Raw genomic sequence first — 20772 nt, 5'->3', positions numbered from 1 at the left:
AGGACTTGTATATAGGACAAAAAAAAAGGCTCTGAATGAATGTGGTCAGCTGGAATATTTAGTCAAAGAGAGACACAAACCCGTTCTTATTTGTTGTGGTGTGTGCAGTGTTTATTCAAACTGGTGTTTCCATATCAACAGGAAATCTGGGCCAAAGCCAGCTCTGAAGTTAAAAAAGAAATTGGCCTGGTTGAGAGAAACCCTCCTGCCCTTCCTGGGGGGACCACTGCGGGGAGGGGGGGAGCTGGTGGTCCCCAATGTTTGGAAAGAAGTCCATTGATTAATGGTGAGGATGATGTGTTGCTTTTACTGTTTGAACAGCATCTCCTAATCTCTGCAATCACCAGCAGAGATTCCTAATTTCTAGATCTGTCAGCCTGGATGACCTACTTTTACTCCATGGAACTCAAATGAAAATGACTGTCTTCTGGTACAGCTCACTACCACCTTTCTCAAGGAAAGGAGATGTTTCTAGGAGGTTTAGTTAACTGGAATTTCATTTTCTTTGGCCTTTTTTTTATGCAGAGAGCAGTTTTGTTTTTAGGTTATCAGCAGTGCACATCTCAAGCATTCCTGGGTAATGGGCTTCTGTACATAGACAAAACACAGAACATTACAGGTATCCCTTTGAGTAAGCGTTCATGGGATGACTTATGGGTAGGTAACCTTAAACATATATGTGGATAGATACAGAAATACTGAGAGAAAGAGAGGGAGAGAGATTCAAATTCCTGGAGGAATTAGTCTTTCTTAAGTGTTAAAGCACTATGTGTCTGCGCTCAGATATGGGAACCCTGCAAGTGAAATATTATGCAGGCGGCTGCTGTCTGGCACTCTGGAGGACTCTGCGTGCCGCGCTTGGCTTGGATGGCAAACGGGTTTGGGGAACGGGATCCCTTTTCCCTGTGATCAGGGAATATTAAGTCGTCTTTTAGTAATACACCCAGGGTAGGCAGTTAGGTTTGCAACGGTAATCTGTATGATCAGTGTTTATTTTTAATGCCCACCTTTTGCCACACTTTGGGGGGAGTAGCTGCGTTCAGTGAGTTTGAGTAAGATCTCTACCTTGCAAAGAGTCAAAATATGCTGATTAGCTCTCTCTGTGGTCATGTGGAACAGCATGGCTGCAGCAAAATCATACCCTGCCCTTCTCGTGGATTCCTCCCCTCCTCATTGTTCCCGCACCCAGCACTGGCTTTTTTTATTTCTGCAGTGTTGAATATTGTGAACCTAGAAATGGTACATGGTAGGGTGAAAAAGATGGTTCTGGAATGGACTGTCCACTGGAAACACTGAGTAATCTAGGTATCTTCAGCTTGAAAAAATGTGACTCAAGGGGAAGAAGAGAGAGATTTGTAAAATGATGAAGGGCATAAAGAAAATGAAAAGGGGATGAACATGTTACCCACTGGATGGGGTAGCTGTGGTAGCTTTGCTGTTCCGGAGTGGGACTGCCAAAAGCTGCCTTCTTGGGCTTTTAAACAAAAGCTCAGAAATGATCATTTTGATTTTTGCCAAATGCATAGCGTTCTCAGTTTTTCATGCCAGTGGTGTTTGCTTTGCTCACTCAGTTCCACTGACGCTAGCAACGAAATGCTGCTAATGGGAAGGGGTGTTCAAGTTTGCACTTCAGATCCTGACTGAAGGATGGCATGTTATGAAGTTAGCATCTGTTTACGAATTACGAATAGCTTCCTTAGATAAAGTCAATGGATGGCCTTTTAGTTTTGATTTTGCTTTATTAATGTTGTTATTGTAATGGAAATGGGGATTATTAATTTTATACTGTACCTGTGTAATAGCATTAGACTTGCATAATGCTTTTTTTTTCCCCGCTTTTTGCTGTTGGGGCTTCCCTGCTGCAAACTCAGCAGCCTCTGTCGGGAGGGGGCAGTTGTAATATCCCATAAAGGCAGCTGATCTGCACATAGGAGAAACACTCAAACGAATCATAGCCTCTCACTTTTCTAACAAGTTTTCTTTTGCCCCAGTGCTCCTTCCATTTAGGGCTGGTTTTTCAAATGGGGTAGAGCTGCAAAAGCTTCCTGTTTTGGTAAAATAGGAAAAAGTGTACACACTGATGTTTTAGCTAGTGACTCACTTAAAGGAGTTGCCGCTTGCCTTGGGTCTTCTCTTTGCCTTGGTGAAGCCTGCAAATACTTTGCAGAGGATGCCAGGGCTCACAGACAAGAGCCATGTGTGTGTTCATCTGCCTGACCCTTTTCCTCTTTTCCTGCTCTTCGCTGTTAGGCATCTAAGCTCTCGGTTGTGCTAGGTGCTCCCAAATTAACAGAAGAGACTTTCCATTCTTTACAAAATATTTGGCCCCGTTGAGTGACTTAGGAAAATCCATCCAACTTGGCTCCTAAAGTGTTTTTGAAAGTCTTGCTAGGGGGTGCAGGGGCAAGTAGCGTACCTGGACCCTCTCCTGGCCCTGTTGGGAGTAGCTGGTCGCAACAGATGCCCCTTAATGCTTCCCCTGCTTATGGGCTGTCCCCTTGGGTTTCCTTTACTCCAGCAAGTCAGGCCGATAACGGCAGCAGTTCAGAGCAGCTTCGTGAGCTGTGCAGCGGTCTCTGCAGCAGGGGAAGCAGCAGTTTTGGGAGGACAAGGCAGACAGGTATATAGCACGCTCAAGTGACTGAGAGTAAACAAACAGATGCAATAAAAGCAGTGTGTACTTACTAATTGCTTTCATTTCCAATAAATCTTCAGTGATGTTGATAATAATGGAGTATTAAAATACACTTAGGGAAATTGTGATTTTCAGGTTGCCGTGCCCTTTTGCAAATACAGCGTTGAAGATCCTTGGCCTTTAACATAACATTAGCGATCAGGTTAGAAAAGTGCTCAATTTAGCAGAGTGCAGGCAAAGGGAGCACAGCAGTTCCAGCTGTGGGGCTCCCTCCCACCCTCCCTCCATTCCTCACTCTCTGGTGCTGCTGAGGACTCGGATCTTTTCTGAAGCTTCTTCGGGGGAATGGTTCAAAATGGATCCTAAGTGCTGACTACAACATTCCTGTCAGCTAACTGATAAATGATTTAAGCAAGTTTTGTGTGCTGCTGCAAAAGTCATTTGGAGCAAAAAAACACCTTCAAGATATTTCTTCAAAATTAGTCATGCTGCTTTGATGTGCTGGACAGAGGGGAGGCTGAGCAGGCCAATGCCCTGGACCTCAGGGGCTGATCAACCTCAGGCCTTGATGTCCTTCTTGTCCCTGCTGATTCGGAAAGGCACCTGAGTGTGTGCAAATATCATCCTTGTTCAGGAAAATACATGAGCACACGACCAATCTGGTTAGCAAAACTGAACATATGTTTTATTGTGGAGCTGGCACCTCCTCAGTATCTTCTGTCCCTGGTTTCCCCAAAAAACTGTTTGTGGAAGAACTGTTAACACGTTTCCAAGCTTTCTCCACTGAACTTGATGTTTATAAATATTTTCTCTGGTGGAAATCCTGACTGAAGTGTGTGGGAGCAGGATTATTCCAGTGGTTTTCCTTCTTGCTGAATCTATAACTCATGCCTTTTCATCAGACTTCTTCCGTTTTTCTACTTCCTAGAGTCACCCTGGCAAAGCCCAGGGCAATGCTCATTAGGGATTCACGGCCTGCTCTAATGTTACCCCCAGCTGTGTTTCTGGCGGGACATCCTCCCTCACCATTCACTGTTAGCCAGATGAATACAGAACGGCTCCAAAGATCACGCGGGGTGAAGGGGTTTTAGGGAACCGATGGAGGGCAGGATTTTCAACAGCCTTCAACTCCAAATTAATTCTGCTGCTGCTGAAGCGGGCAGTTAAAAACAAAGCTGTGTTGCATCTGAGTGCCCTCAGAAATCCCTCCCCAGCTGCGAGGACGTGGCCTGAGTGCTAAGCTTGCTCAGGGCTTATACTCTTGAAGGAGCAGTGCCCCCCGCGAGCGTGGCTGAGGCTGCCGGAGCTCTTGCTGCTGCTCCCGGGGAAGCCCAGGGCTAAGAGCCGGGCAACTACGATGGCCCTGCCACGCAGCAGGCCTGCTTGAGCTAATTTAATAGCCTAGCAGAGAGGCGTGCGATCCCATGCCAAGCTGCGACCTCTGCTCAAGAGATTGGGAGTGCCAGGAAGATGCTGGAAAAGAGCCAGGAGAGGTTGATTTTTAGAGCTCATCTGCTGCGGCTGCAGTGTTTTCCTTGTATCAGATCAGAAGCAATTGATGACATTTCTCCATAGTTTGCCTTAGTTAATACTTTGTCAGCTAGATGATGCATATTTTAGTGCACTGTGAGCCTGCTCACATCCGCTGCGGTACAATTATAGTATGTAGGTGCCGAGATTAGAAGAATAACCTTCGGGCTGCAAGGAACTATTTTTAGTATGAAGCTATATCTGCACTCTGAGGAAGACACATAAATGAGAGTGACTCTGGCAGTTGGCTGATGAGAAGGATGCTGGTCAGTAGATTTCTTCTGGCACTCTGATCTAATGGTGATGAGCACAGTATTAGACCTTAGATACCTTTTGGATGGCTTGAGAAGGACTGCTGGAAATGAATACGTAAAGCTCTTTAGGTCTTCTTCCAAGCTTGCTTCCCTCCAGTTTTTAGCCCTACTGTTCAGTGACAAAACAGATGCTTTGTTGCTTTTCTAGAAGTGCTGCTTATCCCGTGACTGAACTCCCAATGCTGCTTTCCTTGCTGGTGAACTCACCTTATGTCAACTCTGCTGGCGCTCCTCCTGGACTTTAGGCTTTCCTGCTGCTTGGGCAGCAACACGCAGGGTCCTTAAGAGGACCTCTGGGGCAGGCCTCCTGCTTGCAAGATGCAGGGAGCAGAGTTGCCTGCTACTACATTGTTTTGCTTTGAGATGCAACCTTTTCTTTCCAAGTCTGCTTGTTTCGTTTTTCCAATAGACTAAAATATAGGCATTGAGGATGAGAAGACTCCAAGGTGAGCAGTGCAATTACACTGGCACATGCTTACGGTGGCATCACCAACTTTTTTTTTTTTTTAATGTTTCTGGCACATCGGTTGTCATTGTTAATGAAGAAAAAGGAAAAGATTTAGGTGGATAAATAGAGAATTCTGTATTAGCCTAATGTGTGCAAGGAAGAAAGTGAGAGAACACTAGAAAAACATCAAAAAAGAGCTGGATGAAAAAAAAGCGAGGTAGCAACTCAGGCTCCTGTTACTGAGGACAATGGAGCAGTCATAGATAATGGGAGTATCAAGCAAGGACAGTACTAGAAAGACATTATTGGAAAGACTTGGTGAAGCAACCTGGTTGAGTAAGAAAATCAGATTAGAAGAGTGATCAGCACATTCCTTGGCCACAGGATTTTGGTCTCACATTTGAATTTCTTCTGCTACAAAATAATTGTTGAAATGTGTGAGTACTTTGTATGCCATCTTTTCCTTCTCTAATTACTTGGTTGCATTTCAAAAGAATCTGGCCTTTTTCAACAGTGATTTTGATCTTCTGTTCTCTTTGCTTCTTCACCATCCTTTAAAAGGGGTAACCTGAGCCTTTGGGAATAAACAACTGATCAGAGAAAGCCTGGTTTTGTTCCTTAACACAGGTGGTCTTTCTGCCAGTTTAACAGAATAGTTAGGCATCTTCATGCTTTTATTCTCACGCCGTGTGCAGCTCACCAGCATGTGGGGTCTTAATACTGGAGCAGCTGTAGCCCTGCAGTGGTGGTGCACCACATTGCTCCCAAACTGTATCTTAGCCAAAAGTTAAGGGGAAAAATACCCCATTTAAAAGCATCAGCAAGTTTCTAGGTGTTTGCTCTGTCTTTACTTTCAAATGTGACTCTTCCAGGAAAATTAGGACAGACTGGTCACGAGGAAAATGCTTTCAGTGAGCGTGGGGAAGGTTATTTTGCTAAATCGTGCTTTGGTTGCCTGGGAAAGGGGGTGATTCTGTGTCTCTTCTGGGTGCCTGGTGGGGAAAAAAACAAAATGCTGCCTAGAAAAGGGGCCTAGGGAACATCATCCTCTCCTGCTGCTGGGTTTGTGACCTTTCCTCTCTTCTGCCAGCAGCCTTGCCCTGGTTTGCATGAATAGGGAGGACACTTGCTCACCCCCCAGACAATTCCTGGCCCAGCAAAGTGTTGTCAAAATTGCCAGAGAAGCTGTGTTCCCTGACTGGCTCTGCTGAGTACGTCCATGATACATGTCTGAGCGTTTTGTCATTTGTTTGTTCTTCCAAGGGGTGTGTGTTATCGAGCAGTGAATAACTGACAACCTCAATTTAAATTAACACAGATTCTGTTGGGGAATTACCATAAGCCTAATTTTTCCTTGTGCCCTTAATGTTTTCTAGTTTATAAATATTAAAGCCATCAGTCAGCGTGTACTTTGGGGCTTCTGAGAGCTCATGGAGCCAGATTGTGAGCTGCTGTGAATTGTAGGTAGCTCTGCCAAAATAGATATCTTTACTTTGCCAGTGGGCCACACTGATTTTTCAACAGTGAGGGATCAGGCAGAGTGGTGTGTGCAGCTGCTTATGTGTGTATTCCATATGCCAGCAGTTCATTTACTTAATTTTAAACTTTTGTTCAAGGTTCTTGACAATTCTGTATGATGGAAAGGTATTATGAGAGGGAGGAAAGAGTGGGATTAAATTAGCAATTGCTGTGGCAGGATAAAATATCAGATGCAGTAGCTTCATTATGGAGCAATGGATGTTCAGCTGATGGTGGAAACATCAGAGATCTTTTAGCTACACAACGACTAGTAGCCTGTCTGTTGCCTTTTAGTGTTTGGGGTTTCATGGATTTGAGTTAGGTGGCAGGGGTGGAGGAATGAGTTTCTGTGTGTTATCAGAGGTAAGGAATGAAGAAAGAACAGCAATTGTTGTTTCTCACCTGATGCATAAAATAGTTATTGGTCCTTTTTTTGAAATGTCCACTTAACCTCAACTTCTACATGCATAGCTGTGATAGTGTTTTACAAGTTATGTGAATTTTGTACTTCAAAGAAATAGTTGTGTTTGGTCTCTAAATATCCCCCTTCCCAGCTGGGCTAACAGAGTGCTGTGAGCCTCTGCAGAAAGTGTCTGAGAGGCTCCTCCCAGGCCAGGCATCCCCTGGGCCACCCCATTCCTAGCCAGCCCGGTAGCTGTGCGGAGGCCGGGCGCGCTATGCATAACTGTCCTCTTCTTCATTCCCCTCACTGCACCTTGGTCTGTCCGTCCAGGCCTGCTGCTTTCCTTTTCCTCTGAGACGCTCTCTGATTTTCCTCCTCTTCTTCAGAGGTGCCCCTTTTCACTTCACTTCTTCCCAAGACTTTCTCTTCCTTTCTAATCTTTAGGTGAGGGATGTAGCAGCCACCCAGCATTGCTCTTTGAAAGGAAAGCTTCTCAGCACCATCGCAGCTCTAAGCCCCGATGCTAGCATTGCTCTTCCGGTGGTGGTCATCTTAGCAGGAGCATTTGACTTGACATGAACGCAAGGGTGGCTGTCTGCTTCTCCAGTCTGGCTTCTGCTTTACGTTTATAATGGGCAGAAAGCTGTAGCAAGTAGCAGTGTATTCGCCTGTATTTCAGTAGACTGCGTGGGGATAATTCATAATGGCCAAAAGGTGGTTATATCACTGATTCAAGGTGATATATTATGACCAAGGAGGAAATGTGGGTGAAAACTGGGTAAGTTTTATTGCACATTCCTGTTTGCATGCCTAACAAGCCATCATTTTATTTTCCTTCCTCTTTTACTGATGCAGCTGAAGAATAAATTTATGAAGAAATTGCCTCGTGATGCAGAGGCCTCCAATGTGCTGGTTGGGGAGGTAGACTTCTTGGAAAGCCCTTTCATTGCCTTCGTCCGGCTGCAGCAGGCAGTTATGTTGGGTGCTCTCACTGAAGTCCCCGTACCTACCCGGTAAGAAAATTCAGCCCCTAGGCAGGTAACATGAATTGGAAACTTCATTTCCACTGTTTAAAATAATAGTACCAGTCTGAAAGAAGAACTTCTCTGTTGGTTTCCATCATGTAATTGCATAGGGGTCATATATTTTGCAGGATAATTGGTTTTAAAGTAACAAAACTCACTTTAGCTGCTTAATCATTTTCAAGTCCTGAATTTGCATGTAAAATATAAGCTGTAAAATACACAAACACACTTGCTTAATGATAAAGATTGAACTACTTTTTTTCCTGCCCTCTTTCCTGCCCCCCCACCATGTCCTTTACCTGACTCAGATTTCCTCTGCATTTTTCTGTGGTACATCTTTTTCCTCCTAAAAACTCACATTAAACAAAGGATGCAATTTTGACCCTGTTGAAAAAAACATCAGATAAATGGGAAAAAATCTCTTTATTATAGTCACATGGAATATTTGTAATTCATAATGGCTCAGAAAAAATGTCATTTGTATATTTTATTTATTGTGACTCATGTTGCAAATTAAACTGTAGTCTCACAAATGTGAATATACCTTACATTCTTCAATATTTGCATAACTTTGTACAGTCAATGTATATAACTACCAAACCAGCAAACTTAAAGTCCTGTTAAAATTCTTAGCTGTTACCCTTAATTATACAGTCATACATGGTTTATCAAATAGGATAATAGAGAATAATATCATTATAGATGTCCAGAACATTTGATGTATGTGAGCAACATTATGTAGCATTTTGTGTTTGTTACATATATCAGATGAAAGCTGTAAAAGTAATTGGTATCAAAGGTAATGAAATGCTCTAAGAACGGAGCTCAGCAGAGTTTTAATGAGAAGGATGGAAGAGGCGGCACGTGGACCGAGCTGCTGCTGGTCTGCAATATTCCCTTTCAGTCCGCGCCAGCCTCCGCGGTGCCTTGTTCTTCCAGGCTGCTCTGCGTCTGCTGTTCCTGCTGTGCACCTGGGCTCACACACACTTGTTGGTATCCACTTACACGGGATTTACTTTGCATTTGGCTTGTAATTATGGAGTTCAAATTGCACCTTTCATATCGTTAATGTGCCAATACATATTTTATGTGAACTTTTTAAACGGCTTTTGGTACAGAGTGAAAGTCATATAATGCCTAGAAGGTTTGAGGCTACATCAAGTAAGACCTTGTAAGAGGAGACCTCATATCACTACATGAGCACATAGCTAGGGCAGTACTAATACTAGAATGAATCACAGTGGTTGTACGGTATGGAAGTAACATGGTTCTTATAATCTATGCCTTAACTTCATGTATATAGCAAAGGAAGGCAATGATGTGGTGTTGCTATTTTGTTTAATTGCCTTGTTGTAGTGCAGCAGTGTGCGTATCTCTTAGTGGTTTCAGGAGTGCCTTACAATAACCATACTAACAGCTATTTGCATGCGTTGGGTTTACTTTTAGGAATGTGGGGAAATTGAAGTGGCTTATTTGTAACAAGGGCTGTTCTTGATTCCTCTGCATTACTGAGCTCTGTATATTTTCATACTTCAGCTTCTAAGTCTTATCCCAGTTATTTCTTTTTTTTTTAAATACATCTCAAAGTGCTCTTCAGCAGAGGTAAAATTAGGCATTCTTTGTTTTTGTAGTGGGAGCCAGGAAGTTAGTCCTAGGATTGCTCAACGGCCTCATTATTCAATAGCATTAATCAAAACAATGTGTCCTTCCATGCCAACATTTTTTTCCAGGAAATAGTATTATCCATCTGCTGTCCTCCAAATCAAATGTTAGCCTTAATCAAAGTAGTGAGGCTCATTAGATTGTTTTTGTGAGTAATGAAGAGCCATTTGCAATGGCTGCATCCTGTGAAATTCAATCAAGGAAATCCCATAAGGGCCCAGGCTAGTTATGATGGAGTGTCTCCTTGTTCAGCCTTTAGTTTCAGCTGTCTCATACAGTGGGCATTTCTGCTGTAGACAACCCACAGCCTCTAGAAGATGCTGGCGCTGGAGCCTTCTTTGTTCCTCCTTTTTCTCCCCTCAGGGTTTTTCCTTTTGTTTTGTTACTTTATAAAGTTCCTGGTAAAATTCTCAAAACCTTGTCCTCAGAGTTGGGCCATTCAAAACTATGGGGGTTCCTAAAGAACAGCATGAAGCCATCTTGATGATTTGCTTCTCAAAGCTCTAATCTAGCCAGGTTTGCAGAGACAGGGCAGCCATGGCTTTTATTGGGTTAGCTGACAATCAGCATATCAGCTGTAACCATTAGCTGGACATGTAAGAAACCTTTTGATGTAGAAGCAAATATGACACCAAGCCCTGGAGAGGTGAAAGGCTCATGATATCTGTAGTCCCTGCCCTGTTTTTGGTTTATTCATGTTGACCTAACTGTAGAATGAAAAATAATTATTGTGTGTGTAAGACAGATAGTATTCAGCACGTAGACTTCCAGTTAAATAGGTTACTTATTTCTGCTGATTTTTTTCTCTACACATTCTTTGGCTTGGATTTTTAAATTTTATAAGTTGCAGAATTTTTGTCACTTTGTAGGAATAAGATTTGTTTTGTAGAAATGACTCCTCCCTGGATACATACATTTTCTGTATATTTCTCCCTTCACACTTCGTGGCTGAGGATATTTTCATTAAAAGTAAATTTTTACTTAAAAGGAACCAGCAAAGTCTGATAAACTCTCCAGGAAAAGTTGCTGTGTGGGGTGTTTTCATACAGTCCTGGCAATAAGAATTAGGGAACTGAAATTCATATAGAGAACTTGCAGCCTTTCACTGTGAGCTGTGTCTTGTTACTGATCAGATTCAAAAAGCCTGTAAGGATTTTGGTTTTCTCTTATCAAATTTAGTTCCACAGTGCTTTGAACTCCTCGTTTGTGTAAGCACTTAGTGTTTGTATTTGCTTTGGTATGGCCGCCTCTCCTCTGGACAATTCAATAGATCTAGCTCCTTATTTTCATAAAAGAAATGTACAATTGTATGTTCAGGTCTGTTGCATTAATGTAATGTTGATGGGGAAAAAAGTTAAAGAATGAGCAAGGGAAAGATTTTTGGAGGGAAGCTGTACAAACTTGCATAGTCTAATATGTAGGGCCGGGAAATTGCCTGTGCCTACAGGCACAGGTCTCAAGTGAAATGAAGTAACTTGCCCAAGGTCATTTAGGAAGCATGTGGCAGAAACAAGAATCAGGCTCTGTTCCCTTGCCTCCCAATTTAAGCTTTTAACTACAAGGGCGTATTTTCTTTTTGATACATGAGGATGAAATGTGAGCATCTTGTTCATTAAACAGGTCCAAGCCAGTATTCCTCAGATTCTGGTGGAAAAGTAGGTTGTGAACTGGTCCTATCAGCCCTTGCGTCCATCAAAATGCATCTCTATTGGCAAGCTGATAAATGACAACAGAAGGACTGCTTCCTCCCAGACCCCCCCAAACTAAAACCATTTTCTTCAGGACCTTACTGAATTTCTTTTGCATAGCTGCGTTTAACCCTTATGGATTGCTGCTCTTGCTTTTTCCAGATCTGCGAAGTAGGCCTGGGTGAGCAGGCTGAACTTCAGTCTTGTTTTAGTTGCTGCTCTTCCTCCTCTTTTTTATGAGGGACCCTGTCTCCTGCACTGGTGGCTCTCTTGCACAGATGGCATGGTCAGGCTTGCCTTGGCCCTGCAGCAGTTTTCACCTGGATCCTGACCCCCTATGGGAACTCTGTAAAGAGAGAGATTATGGATTTCTAACTGAATGTATCAAATGGAAAATATTAGTGCTTCACAGACTTGGAGCCTGTCTCTGTTGTATACACTCCTCACCACCTAAACGTGCTTTTCATGTGATCTTATGGAAACTTCTAGCCAAATTCTTCTCAAGCAGAGTGCATAAAGCCTTATTGCTACTGTCAACAAACCGGATTGAAATTCTGCCCCGCAGTCTCTGGTGTTGTCTCCTGCCAAGGTCTTGGAGTGTTGTAATCTTTCCTGCTAGGCTGTTTGGCCCATGATCTCTGGTTACGGGACTTGCACGCAGTAGTGCTATGGTGCTTTGCTTAGGCCTTCTCAGTGCATGGGCTGGCTTTACAATGCAGCAGCTAGTGCACATTTGTCTGCTTGGAGTTGGAACTGCTCATCTGTGAGAATGAATTTGTTCTCATTGGTTTTGGTGGCATGGACCGTATGATTAAAATGTGAATCATACATAATTGGTGGTCATCAGCTGCTTAAGAAGGATAAAATGTGCAAAATGGCAGGGGAGTAGTACTTTAGGTAAAACAGAATAATAAAATTACGGACTTTTAGGGTCATTACTGGCTTGTAAGCAAAGGATTTTGAGTGCTTCAAGTGTCCTGGCATACAAAGTTCAAGACTGAGTAGCTTGGGTGAAGTGAGGGCAGCTCTCTCTGGAAGCTGTTAACTAGAGCATTCAGAAGAAAAGCTGAACTTTCTTCTCACTTCAGAGGGACTTCAAGCTAAGTGATATGAGGTGAAATCTCAGGTTTTCTATGTTGAAACATCCATAAAAATGCTAAAGATCAGAAGTGAAAATTTGCTGACTCAGAATGTGCTGAGTACAGTAGAGAGGAATTCTGTACTAGCCTTCATCTCAAAGATGAAGATACTGAAGATACTCTGTCATGAAAAGGGAAATGTCAGAACTAGAAATGAGGACTTTCTTAGGGGGAAGTATTCATAACTAAACCTTATTTAGTGCATGCAAACATAATTCAGTTTAAGCCACTAAAATACATTAAGGTTTTTGTGTCTGTGTATGTGTGTGTGTATATATATATAGATGTATATGTTTTTTTTATGTATATATTTATGCATATTTTGTACTTTAAAAGGTCTTGTTCTACATGCCAAAGGCAATTCTGAGCTGAATCATTCAGGACAAAGAATTTAGAAAGTGTCACAAATAACTGACTATTTTTAAGAATATTTTAGTAAGTGCAGGAGTTTCAGGTACTTCTGCATTGCAAGAGAGCCAGTAATTTAATTATTTCAGAACACGGTTATGAAAATATCTCATTCCCCTGAGAAGTCAGGAGAATGCTGAGCAGCAACTTTTGAGGTTAGATCCTTTTTTATAATTAACATACTTTTAAAAGAGCTGTCTGAGGAACAATTTCTCTTTAATGTTGTTTTATAATAACTTTAGAAAGACAGGGGAAATTCCTGGAGGTAGGAGGAGAGCAAAGGGCATGACCTAGGCGTGTATGGGTTAGTCACCTCCCTATGAACCTTGAATAAAACACTTGAAAGCCTCATGCAGATCTTGGTTAGGAAGTCATAACATTAGTAATGCCAAGTCATACATATCTGTGGATTCTGTCAAACTAACTTGATGGGTTTTTTATAAGACTGTAAATTTTTTTTAATAGACGATAATTGTTCAGATATAATACACTTTATAAGACATTTGACTTAGTACTTCATGGTATTTTGATTGAGGAAGCTGAAATGATACTTAATCAATACAATGCTTAAAAGGGCAGCAGAGATTTCTGGTGAGGACACACCAAGCGCTGACTAGTTTGACATTACGGATGTGCTGGTCAGCCACGAGCTGAGCAGAGTAGATAACTGTGAGGCCAGTCCTTGCATTTCTCTCATTGACAGTGCCCCTTTCGGTCTTCTTCCCTTCTTGGTCACTGGTTCTCACAAAACTTGTAGAAACTTGATTACATTTGGTGTCTCTGGGTCTTCGTCTCATTTGGTTGAAGTTGGCCACTATGCTCAAACATGGGCTAGGGACTGAAAGTTGGATAGACCATGTGAACAGCTAACTTCCATTTTCTCAGGGAAGTGAGCTAGCATAAGATTCCTGAGTAGCAATAGGTTATTTCATCTATCTATTTGCAGTGACATAGCTGCCACTTCTTGGATATTTCCTCTGAGGAAGGTACTGACAGATCAGAGAAGGTTCAGAGAAGACCTGTAGAAGTGACTGAAGAGAGAAGAAAAGCTTCCATTTACTTAGCCTAACTGACAGAGTACATTGATAGCTGAGGATATTTAAAAGAATTTAATTATAGAGGGTTCTTCAGTCTAGCTGTATGAGACAATTGAAACTTATGACTAGAAGTTGAAGCTAAACCAATTCACACTGGAAGTAGTGCAAAAGGTTTTAGATGAGAGAACTTACCAAAGGTTACGATGTGGTTATTTGCCATTATTGGCTGAAAAGTATGGCTGTGCTTGGAAAAAGGCTTAATTCAGGAAACTTGAGAGTTGATTTGAGAAGCTATTAGTGTTTCTGTTTTAAACACAGGCTAACACAGAGTTTGCTGAAAATTGCCCCAATAATTCCCAGCCTTTGCTAAATCAGGTGAAATGGGAAAGCTGGTCTCCTGCCATGTGGCTTCTTTTGTTGCTAATTGCAAGGGTGGGTTGATATGTAAGTGATGGAGATTTCTTTCTCAGGGTCACTAGTAAGAGTCCAGCTCTGGACAGCCGCTTGAAATGACACTGTCTGCCATGCACGATGGTCTGCACTGAATCCCCACAGACCACTGAACGGTGGCCGTTGCAAGAAAACGCCAACAGATCTAACAGGGCTTTCTTAACAAGCCAAGTGGTGAGGCTAAGGTTTGAGCATGAAGACTGGTGTATTTTCAACTCAAAGCTATGAACCAATTCTTTTTTCTGATACAAATCTGAACAGAGAATTTGTAGGAAGCTTGTGTTTCTACAGGCAAGGCTGTAGGTGTTCTGTGGGTAAACAGTTGTTAGCTTGGCACCAGAACACAGCATGAAATCAACTTTAAAGGAAGAGCATTGCTACAGTATGTAATGTTTTTTTGCCAGTTCAGCATTGATATCTTGTTTTAGAAACTGGGAGTGTCTAAGATAAGACTTAGGTCTTTCCAGAATTAAGTAGTATTTGAATGGTGATGTCTTTTTTTTTTTTTTTCCCTTTCAATTTTTCATTCCAGTCCAGGAGGATCTAAGTACCTTTGAACATCCAACCATGAGGCTGTACTTAAAACTTTTTGTAATGTAAATCAATTAAGAGGGTGGAAAACCCAACCACCTTTCACCAGCATTCCCATTATTCTGGCAGAACTGCTAGACGCAATTTTGTTGGCAAAAGCATCCTTTTCTGTGGATAGCCTTTTCCATTAAGAGATCTTATCAGACCATTTTGTCATGGGAACTCTGGCTCGTAGGAACTGCTGTACTGGCAGTCCTTCTAAGTGTAGGCAAGTCTTAATTCGTAGTGCATTAGCACTGACAAAAGCAAGGGCAGGAAAGATAAAAAGCAGTAATTTCCTATCTCCGATGATTTCATATTGTGGTATTTTTGAAACTCTTATCAGTGACTTGGATGTAGTTGTAGCCTCACTATCTTGCACATGTAGTCCCCCCGCTCCAATGGTGCCTACAAGGGGAATAGGTTTCCCCTTTCAAAATCAGCTTGCCTCCTTAAGAATAAGACGTGGCTGGGAAGCCATCAGATGGGCTGGCAGGACTCTGGTGTGTCTTGTACGCTCTAAGCAGAAATTCAAAGCATACTACTTGGACTTAATTATTTAAAGCTAAAACCCAATTTAGATTAATGATTTCCCTTCACACACGGATGCTGAACCGTACAGAGATCTCGGCTCCAGTGGAGCATTAATAAGCACACACAGTGCTATCTGATAGCTTGGGGAAGGAAAAAAGTAGTTTGGGGTGAGATGTAGTTTATGGTAAGCCATGTGGAAGTTTAATAGCATCTTTCCTCCCCTCCCCAAATGCATTTATCTCCTAGCACTCCCGGCTTTGCTTGCTGCAGGCCCGAATGCTCCCCTCTGCTGCTGTGTGGACCCTGCTCGGGCTGTCCTGCTCAGACGCTAGCTGCTTCTGTGCGGGACTGTGACCCCATTTGCTTGTAGTGGTCTCAAGGCTACTTTTAAGGCTTTTGAGGAAGAAAACTCTGGGGAGTGTCTTGCCCATCAGTGACCGGGCTGGCAGGGTGCAGCCTGTACTCCAGGTTAGCTAGAGTGGTATGTGCAGTGTTACTCAGAGAAATAAATACATTGGATAAGAAAATTGTATGGGTCCCGTTTTTGATATCTCCTATGGATGCCAGGCCTGGATATTGGTACTGCTGAACTCCCACTGAATTAAGGGGACATGCCACATCTGCAAACCAATTTGTGGTGTAAATGGCACTTCTGCCACTGCTAATGTTTCAGGTAAATCTGACTTGGATTGGTTGTGGATTGAAATGTAGCAGCTTCACCGTAGTCCATTGTGTAGCTAACATGGCCTCTGAGCTTGGACTGAGGTGGTCTAGGGTACTCTGTGATGGCTAACCTCTGTGGTGGCCCAGAGTAGCGAGATGTCTTACATTAGTGAGACCGATTAGCCCCGGTAGCCTCTGGATCTCTAAGAAGTGCAACCCCCACCCAATTTTTTTAAATTGAATTTCTGTGTTTATAAGGAGTAAGTGATCCGTTTTCCCATCCTAAATGGGATCAATCTGTTTGTTTTGTCAGATTTCTGTTCATTCTACTGGGACCTAAGGGCAAAGCAAAGTCCTATCATGAGATCGGCCGAGCCATCGCCACTCTGATGTCTGATGAGGTAGGTGTCTTTACATCTCCTGTGTGAAATGGGTTCTTTTTGCTTCCCTAGCTAATAATGATCCCCTTTGCTCCAGCATGGTTCGGTGAGATGCACATAAAGCTGAAATATCTAAATGTCATCTCCTAATTCCATCTGTTTACGTAATTATTTCATCTGCCTTCATACTTCTGTAAAAGCATGAATCTAGGAAGTTTTTGTCCATCAGGCCTATTTCCCAGCTAGCAATCACTCTTTCAAATAGACTTTGAATTAATGTATGGGCCCCCGTCTGTGGTGTGTGTCTGGAGTCACATTCCATGATCACAGTAACCCACCGCTGTGCTACACAGGTAATTACTGTAGAAATGGTTACACCCAGGATATATTGTTTTGTGTTGCACTGTATCCCAGAGCACTTCTTAATTCATGTAGTGGTTATATATTATCCATGAGTAGCTAGCAATTACTTGCTAATCATACACCTCAATAAGATGACTGCGCTTTCCATATTCATTTACAGCTTCTTTCTTCCAGTGTCTCTTGGGCTCTGTGCATCTGTGCTGATTTACATCATGTTTTTTTCTCGCTATCTCCTTCTGCTCTTTTGTTCCCCAACAATTCCCTTAGTTACCACTAACCCAGTCCCAGCTCTTCTGTTTTCTGTCATTCCACCCACTGTGCCTGGAGCAGTGGTCTAGTTTCCATAGTCCCAAAGTCCTCTCTTCCCCTACCACTGACTTTTTTTTTTTCTTAATTCAATCCTGTTCCATGTGCTGATTTGCCTTCATTGCGAGTAGTCCAGAAGATGTCAGTAAAATTCAGCATTAGTGTTCTTTTTTCTCTCCTCTCTTATTCTCTCTTCATCACTAATATTAGGCCTTTCATTTCTCTTTCTGCTCATCAGCTATGCTCCTCAGTAAAACCAATTTGTATTTCCTGCTATTATTTTTGAGTAAATGTTGTCATTGTTTCTATTTCACAGGGTTCAAAGCTAACCTGTTTTTTGATAGACTGGATTAGGCAGGAAAAAGAGGACTGACACATCTTTGTGGCTTTCTTATAGTGTCTCCTCAAAGTGCAATTGAAACTCCTCATTTATTGAAAACTGCTTTCTCTGGACAAAAGAAATGGATAATTATTTTGGTAACCTTTTTTATAAAGGTGAAAAATGCACATTTTGCAAAAAATTAGAAATGTTTGCAAGAAAATAATCTTTATTGTTAAAAAAACAACCAAAGAAAAGGGTTCACAAATTTTGACCATCTTTTACTGAGGTTAACCCACCACTGTGTCAAGCGTCCTGATACATTTTTGGGCAAGTTTTTGAGACCAACCCTGTTGTTTTTGTAGAATAAATCTCAGTAGCTGCCTCTGGAGCCTGCGCTGCAGGAAAGGCAAAACTTTGCTCCATGGAGGCTCTCTTTCGTGCAGGTATTCCACGACATTGCCTACAAAGCCAAAGACCGGCAGGACCTGATCGCTGGTATTGATGAGTTTCTGGATGAAGTCATTGTGCTCCCTCCTGGGGAATGGGATCCAGCCATTAGGATAGAGCCACCCAAGTCTCTTCCGTCTTCAGATAAAAGGTAATGGCAGGATACAGGCAGGGTTATCTCTATGGTGAAGGACAATGTGCGTCAATCCTGAAAGAATGACAGGAAGAGCTGCCGCTTTGGATACACGGTGTTCTTGTCGGTAAGGCTCACGGCCACTGCCAGTATTAAGGGAAGCAGGCGAATGAGGTTGGACTTCTTGATGAACACATGCATGGTTCTGTGGCTTACATGAGGAGTCACTTCCCCACCAGGCTTGTGAAAGAGGTGGTTGATAAAGGCTGACATGTACAGTGTATTGTCAGTACAGTGTGTGGAGAGGGATGTGAGCAGAGGAGTGAATTTTTTGGTTATCACTGAACTTTTTGCATAAGATAATAGAAGATAACTTGTCTGAGTCTAGTGTCAGATGCTGATTTACACTAAAGATATTTTCAGGTCTGTCTTAATAGCTGGGGAGAGGAGGTTCTTGCAATTCTGTACCCCTTAGGGTGGTATTGTAGGCACCTATATAGCATATACAGTGGGCATCCAGACTCTGTTTGGGGTTCTGCTTAGTCCTTCTAACACCCTACGTTCCACTCTGGCTTCCAGCAGCTCATCTTCTAGTCTCCTTTATACAACACAGTTTTAGGCAAGGCTATGTAAGACTTGTTTGGAGGAACTCAATGTGCATTTTGTTTTGTGGGGCTGTCAGGCAACACAGTGAGCCTCAGTTTGGCTTGTCTTCTTGCCTAGGAAAAACATGTATTCTGGTGGAGAAAATTTACAGATGAATGGAGACACGCCTCATGATGGAGGACATGGAGGTGGGGGCCACGGGGACTGTGAAGAACTTCAACGGACCGGCAGGTCAGTAATAAGCTGCTCAGCGTGGTGTACCCAGTGTGATCCGTCCGAGGTGACTATGTTTCCCTTTTAGAGCCATTTAGCCCCTTCAGCTTTCCATCCCGGCATACTGTTCAAATTTGTATAGGTTTAACTGTGAGCCCCAAACATGTCCTGTGGTTTTGAGTGCCCAGCTTGAGACTATTTGAACTGTTGTGAACAGCCACCCTCTGCAAATCACCAAGTGTCTTAAATGAGACGCTCAGAAATGAAAGAAGGCCCATACAGTTGTTGGCTGTTGAAAGTCTGCATGCCTGTGCAGTTACACGGGCTGCAAGGGACGTATGCATGGCAGGTACAGCCACATTTTCCATTCTGATTGCTGGAAGTGCTTTAGCCAGAAGCAGAGAAGTTCTCTTTTCCAGACATTCCTGTTATAGCGGAATCGCATAGATGAAGGCTTTTATAGGATAGAAATACAGAAGGTAACAGTGCCTGAGGCCTTACTCTCTGCTTTATTACTCTGGGTGTATGCCACATAAAATTTCAACAGAGTGAGAATGCAGTTTGGGTGGCGATCCATAAAACAGTGCACTTAGCCGTTCTTCAGGGTCAGTACACAGGTTTTGCGCCACTTTTGTGGCCCCCCTCTGAGTATTTTTGGAGATTTTAGTAGAGTGCCTAAATTCTAGGAGAAAAATCTGCAAGCCTGAACTTGCACCTGGGAGTGAAGAAGGCAGTTAACAGTTCCTGATGATGGGTTAGGATGTAACGTGTGCCTGCCTGTCCCATGCCCCTCCGAGTACAGTGCCCGGAGAGTCCTGCAGCATGGCTGGTGCAGGGCTTCCCAGTCAGTGCATAGCCTGGGAGATGGCTGAATCACGGGGCCTCAAATACCCCTGAGCTGGTGCTGCTGAACGCCATATTTGATCATCATTTTTCATGTGAGTGAAATACTGTCTTGTCTGTGATTGTTCAAAAAGAGTATGTCTTCAAGTGGAGCTCTTTTGCTCTTCAAGATGATTTCACTTACTTATATTTTAAGTCCCAGTTCTTTTTCTAGTTAGCAGTTTGAAGTATTTTTCCATTTAGCAAACTGTTTGGCTCAATCAACCATTGTGTCTGCCATATGGAGAAGTTTAGGCAAGGATTTAGACAAGAGTTAATACATTTTATTACATCAACCAGTGTAGTTGGAAAAAAAAAAAAAAAAAAACAGGCAGACTTTCTGACCTGCAAACTTTTGTGGTCCGTTTGAGCAGAAGTAGGGCTCATGTTCCTGAAACTATCATGTCTTCCAGCTGCATCCCATGTTCAAGATATTATCTTTCTTTAAAATATTGTCTCAGTGATATCCCTGGATTGTCGCAGCTGTGATAGGACTATTATGTAATGTGATGACCTCACTCCTTTCAGATCATCCTTCATTTCTGGCAATGTTTTTGATTACTTCTCTCAGTGACTTTCACTGTAAAGCCTTTAACGCAAGTCTTCTCTTGCTTGCCTTTTCAGATTCTGTGGTGGCTTAATCAAAGACATAAAGAGGAAAGCACCGTTCTTTGCCAGTGACTTCTACGATGCTTTAAACATTCAAGCCCTTTCAGCTATTCTTTTCATCTACCTGGCCACAGTGACCAATGCTATCACGTTTGGAGGATTGCTTGGTGATGCTACAGAAAACATGCAGGTTAGCAATAGTTTGTAGAATCAACAAGTAGGATGGACCTGCTTTGCCTCTTACTGTCTACAAAATCAGCCCTCAGATAGAAGGGTGTTTGGCCACTTCCAAAGCTTGAATTCTGGGTTCAGCTAATATAGTTATGCTGTATTTTCCCTGAAAACTGGCTTGCTTTCACTGCTGTCTGGACTGCTGTCCTTTGAGAAATTGTAGATGCAGTTACCTTAAATGGTGTTTGAAAGATGGCCAGGCAACAGAGAAGAGCTTAGTGAGGATCCTTGCTCCTTCTATGTAGAGAAGTTCCAC

The 20772-nt window shown here is 42.6% G+C and overlaps 1 protein-coding gene across 1 annotated transcript in view; it reads left to right on the top strand.

Annotated features, from left to right (window-relative positions):
• SLC4A4 (solute carrier family 4 member 4) overlaps positions 1-20772 on the top strand; it is a 198358-nt gene that overhangs the window by 128611 nt on the left and 48975 nt on the right. Inside the window, exons 8-12 of the mRNA XM_067297497.1 lie at positions 7704-7861; positions 16338-16425; positions 17839-17993; positions 18699-18812; positions 20301-20475. Of these exons, the coding sequence (XP_067153598.1) occupies positions 7704-7861; positions 16338-16425; positions 17839-17993; positions 18699-18812; positions 20301-20475 (690 nt within the window). The remainder of the gene's footprint in view (positions 1-7703; positions 7862-16337; positions 16426-17838; positions 17994-18698; positions 18813-20300; positions 20476-20772) is intronic.

Source organism: Apteryx mantelli, chromosome 5 (genome assembly GCF_036417845.1).
Source record: "Apteryx mantelli isolate bAptMan1 chromosome 5, bAptMan1.hap1, whole genome shotgun sequence".
Taxonomy (NCBI): domain Eukaryota; kingdom Metazoa; phylum Chordata; class Aves; order Apterygiformes; family Apterygidae; genus Apteryx; species Apteryx mantelli.
The sequence above is the reverse complement of the archived record's forward strand: the minus strand, read 5'-3'. Positions and strand labels throughout refer to the sequence as shown.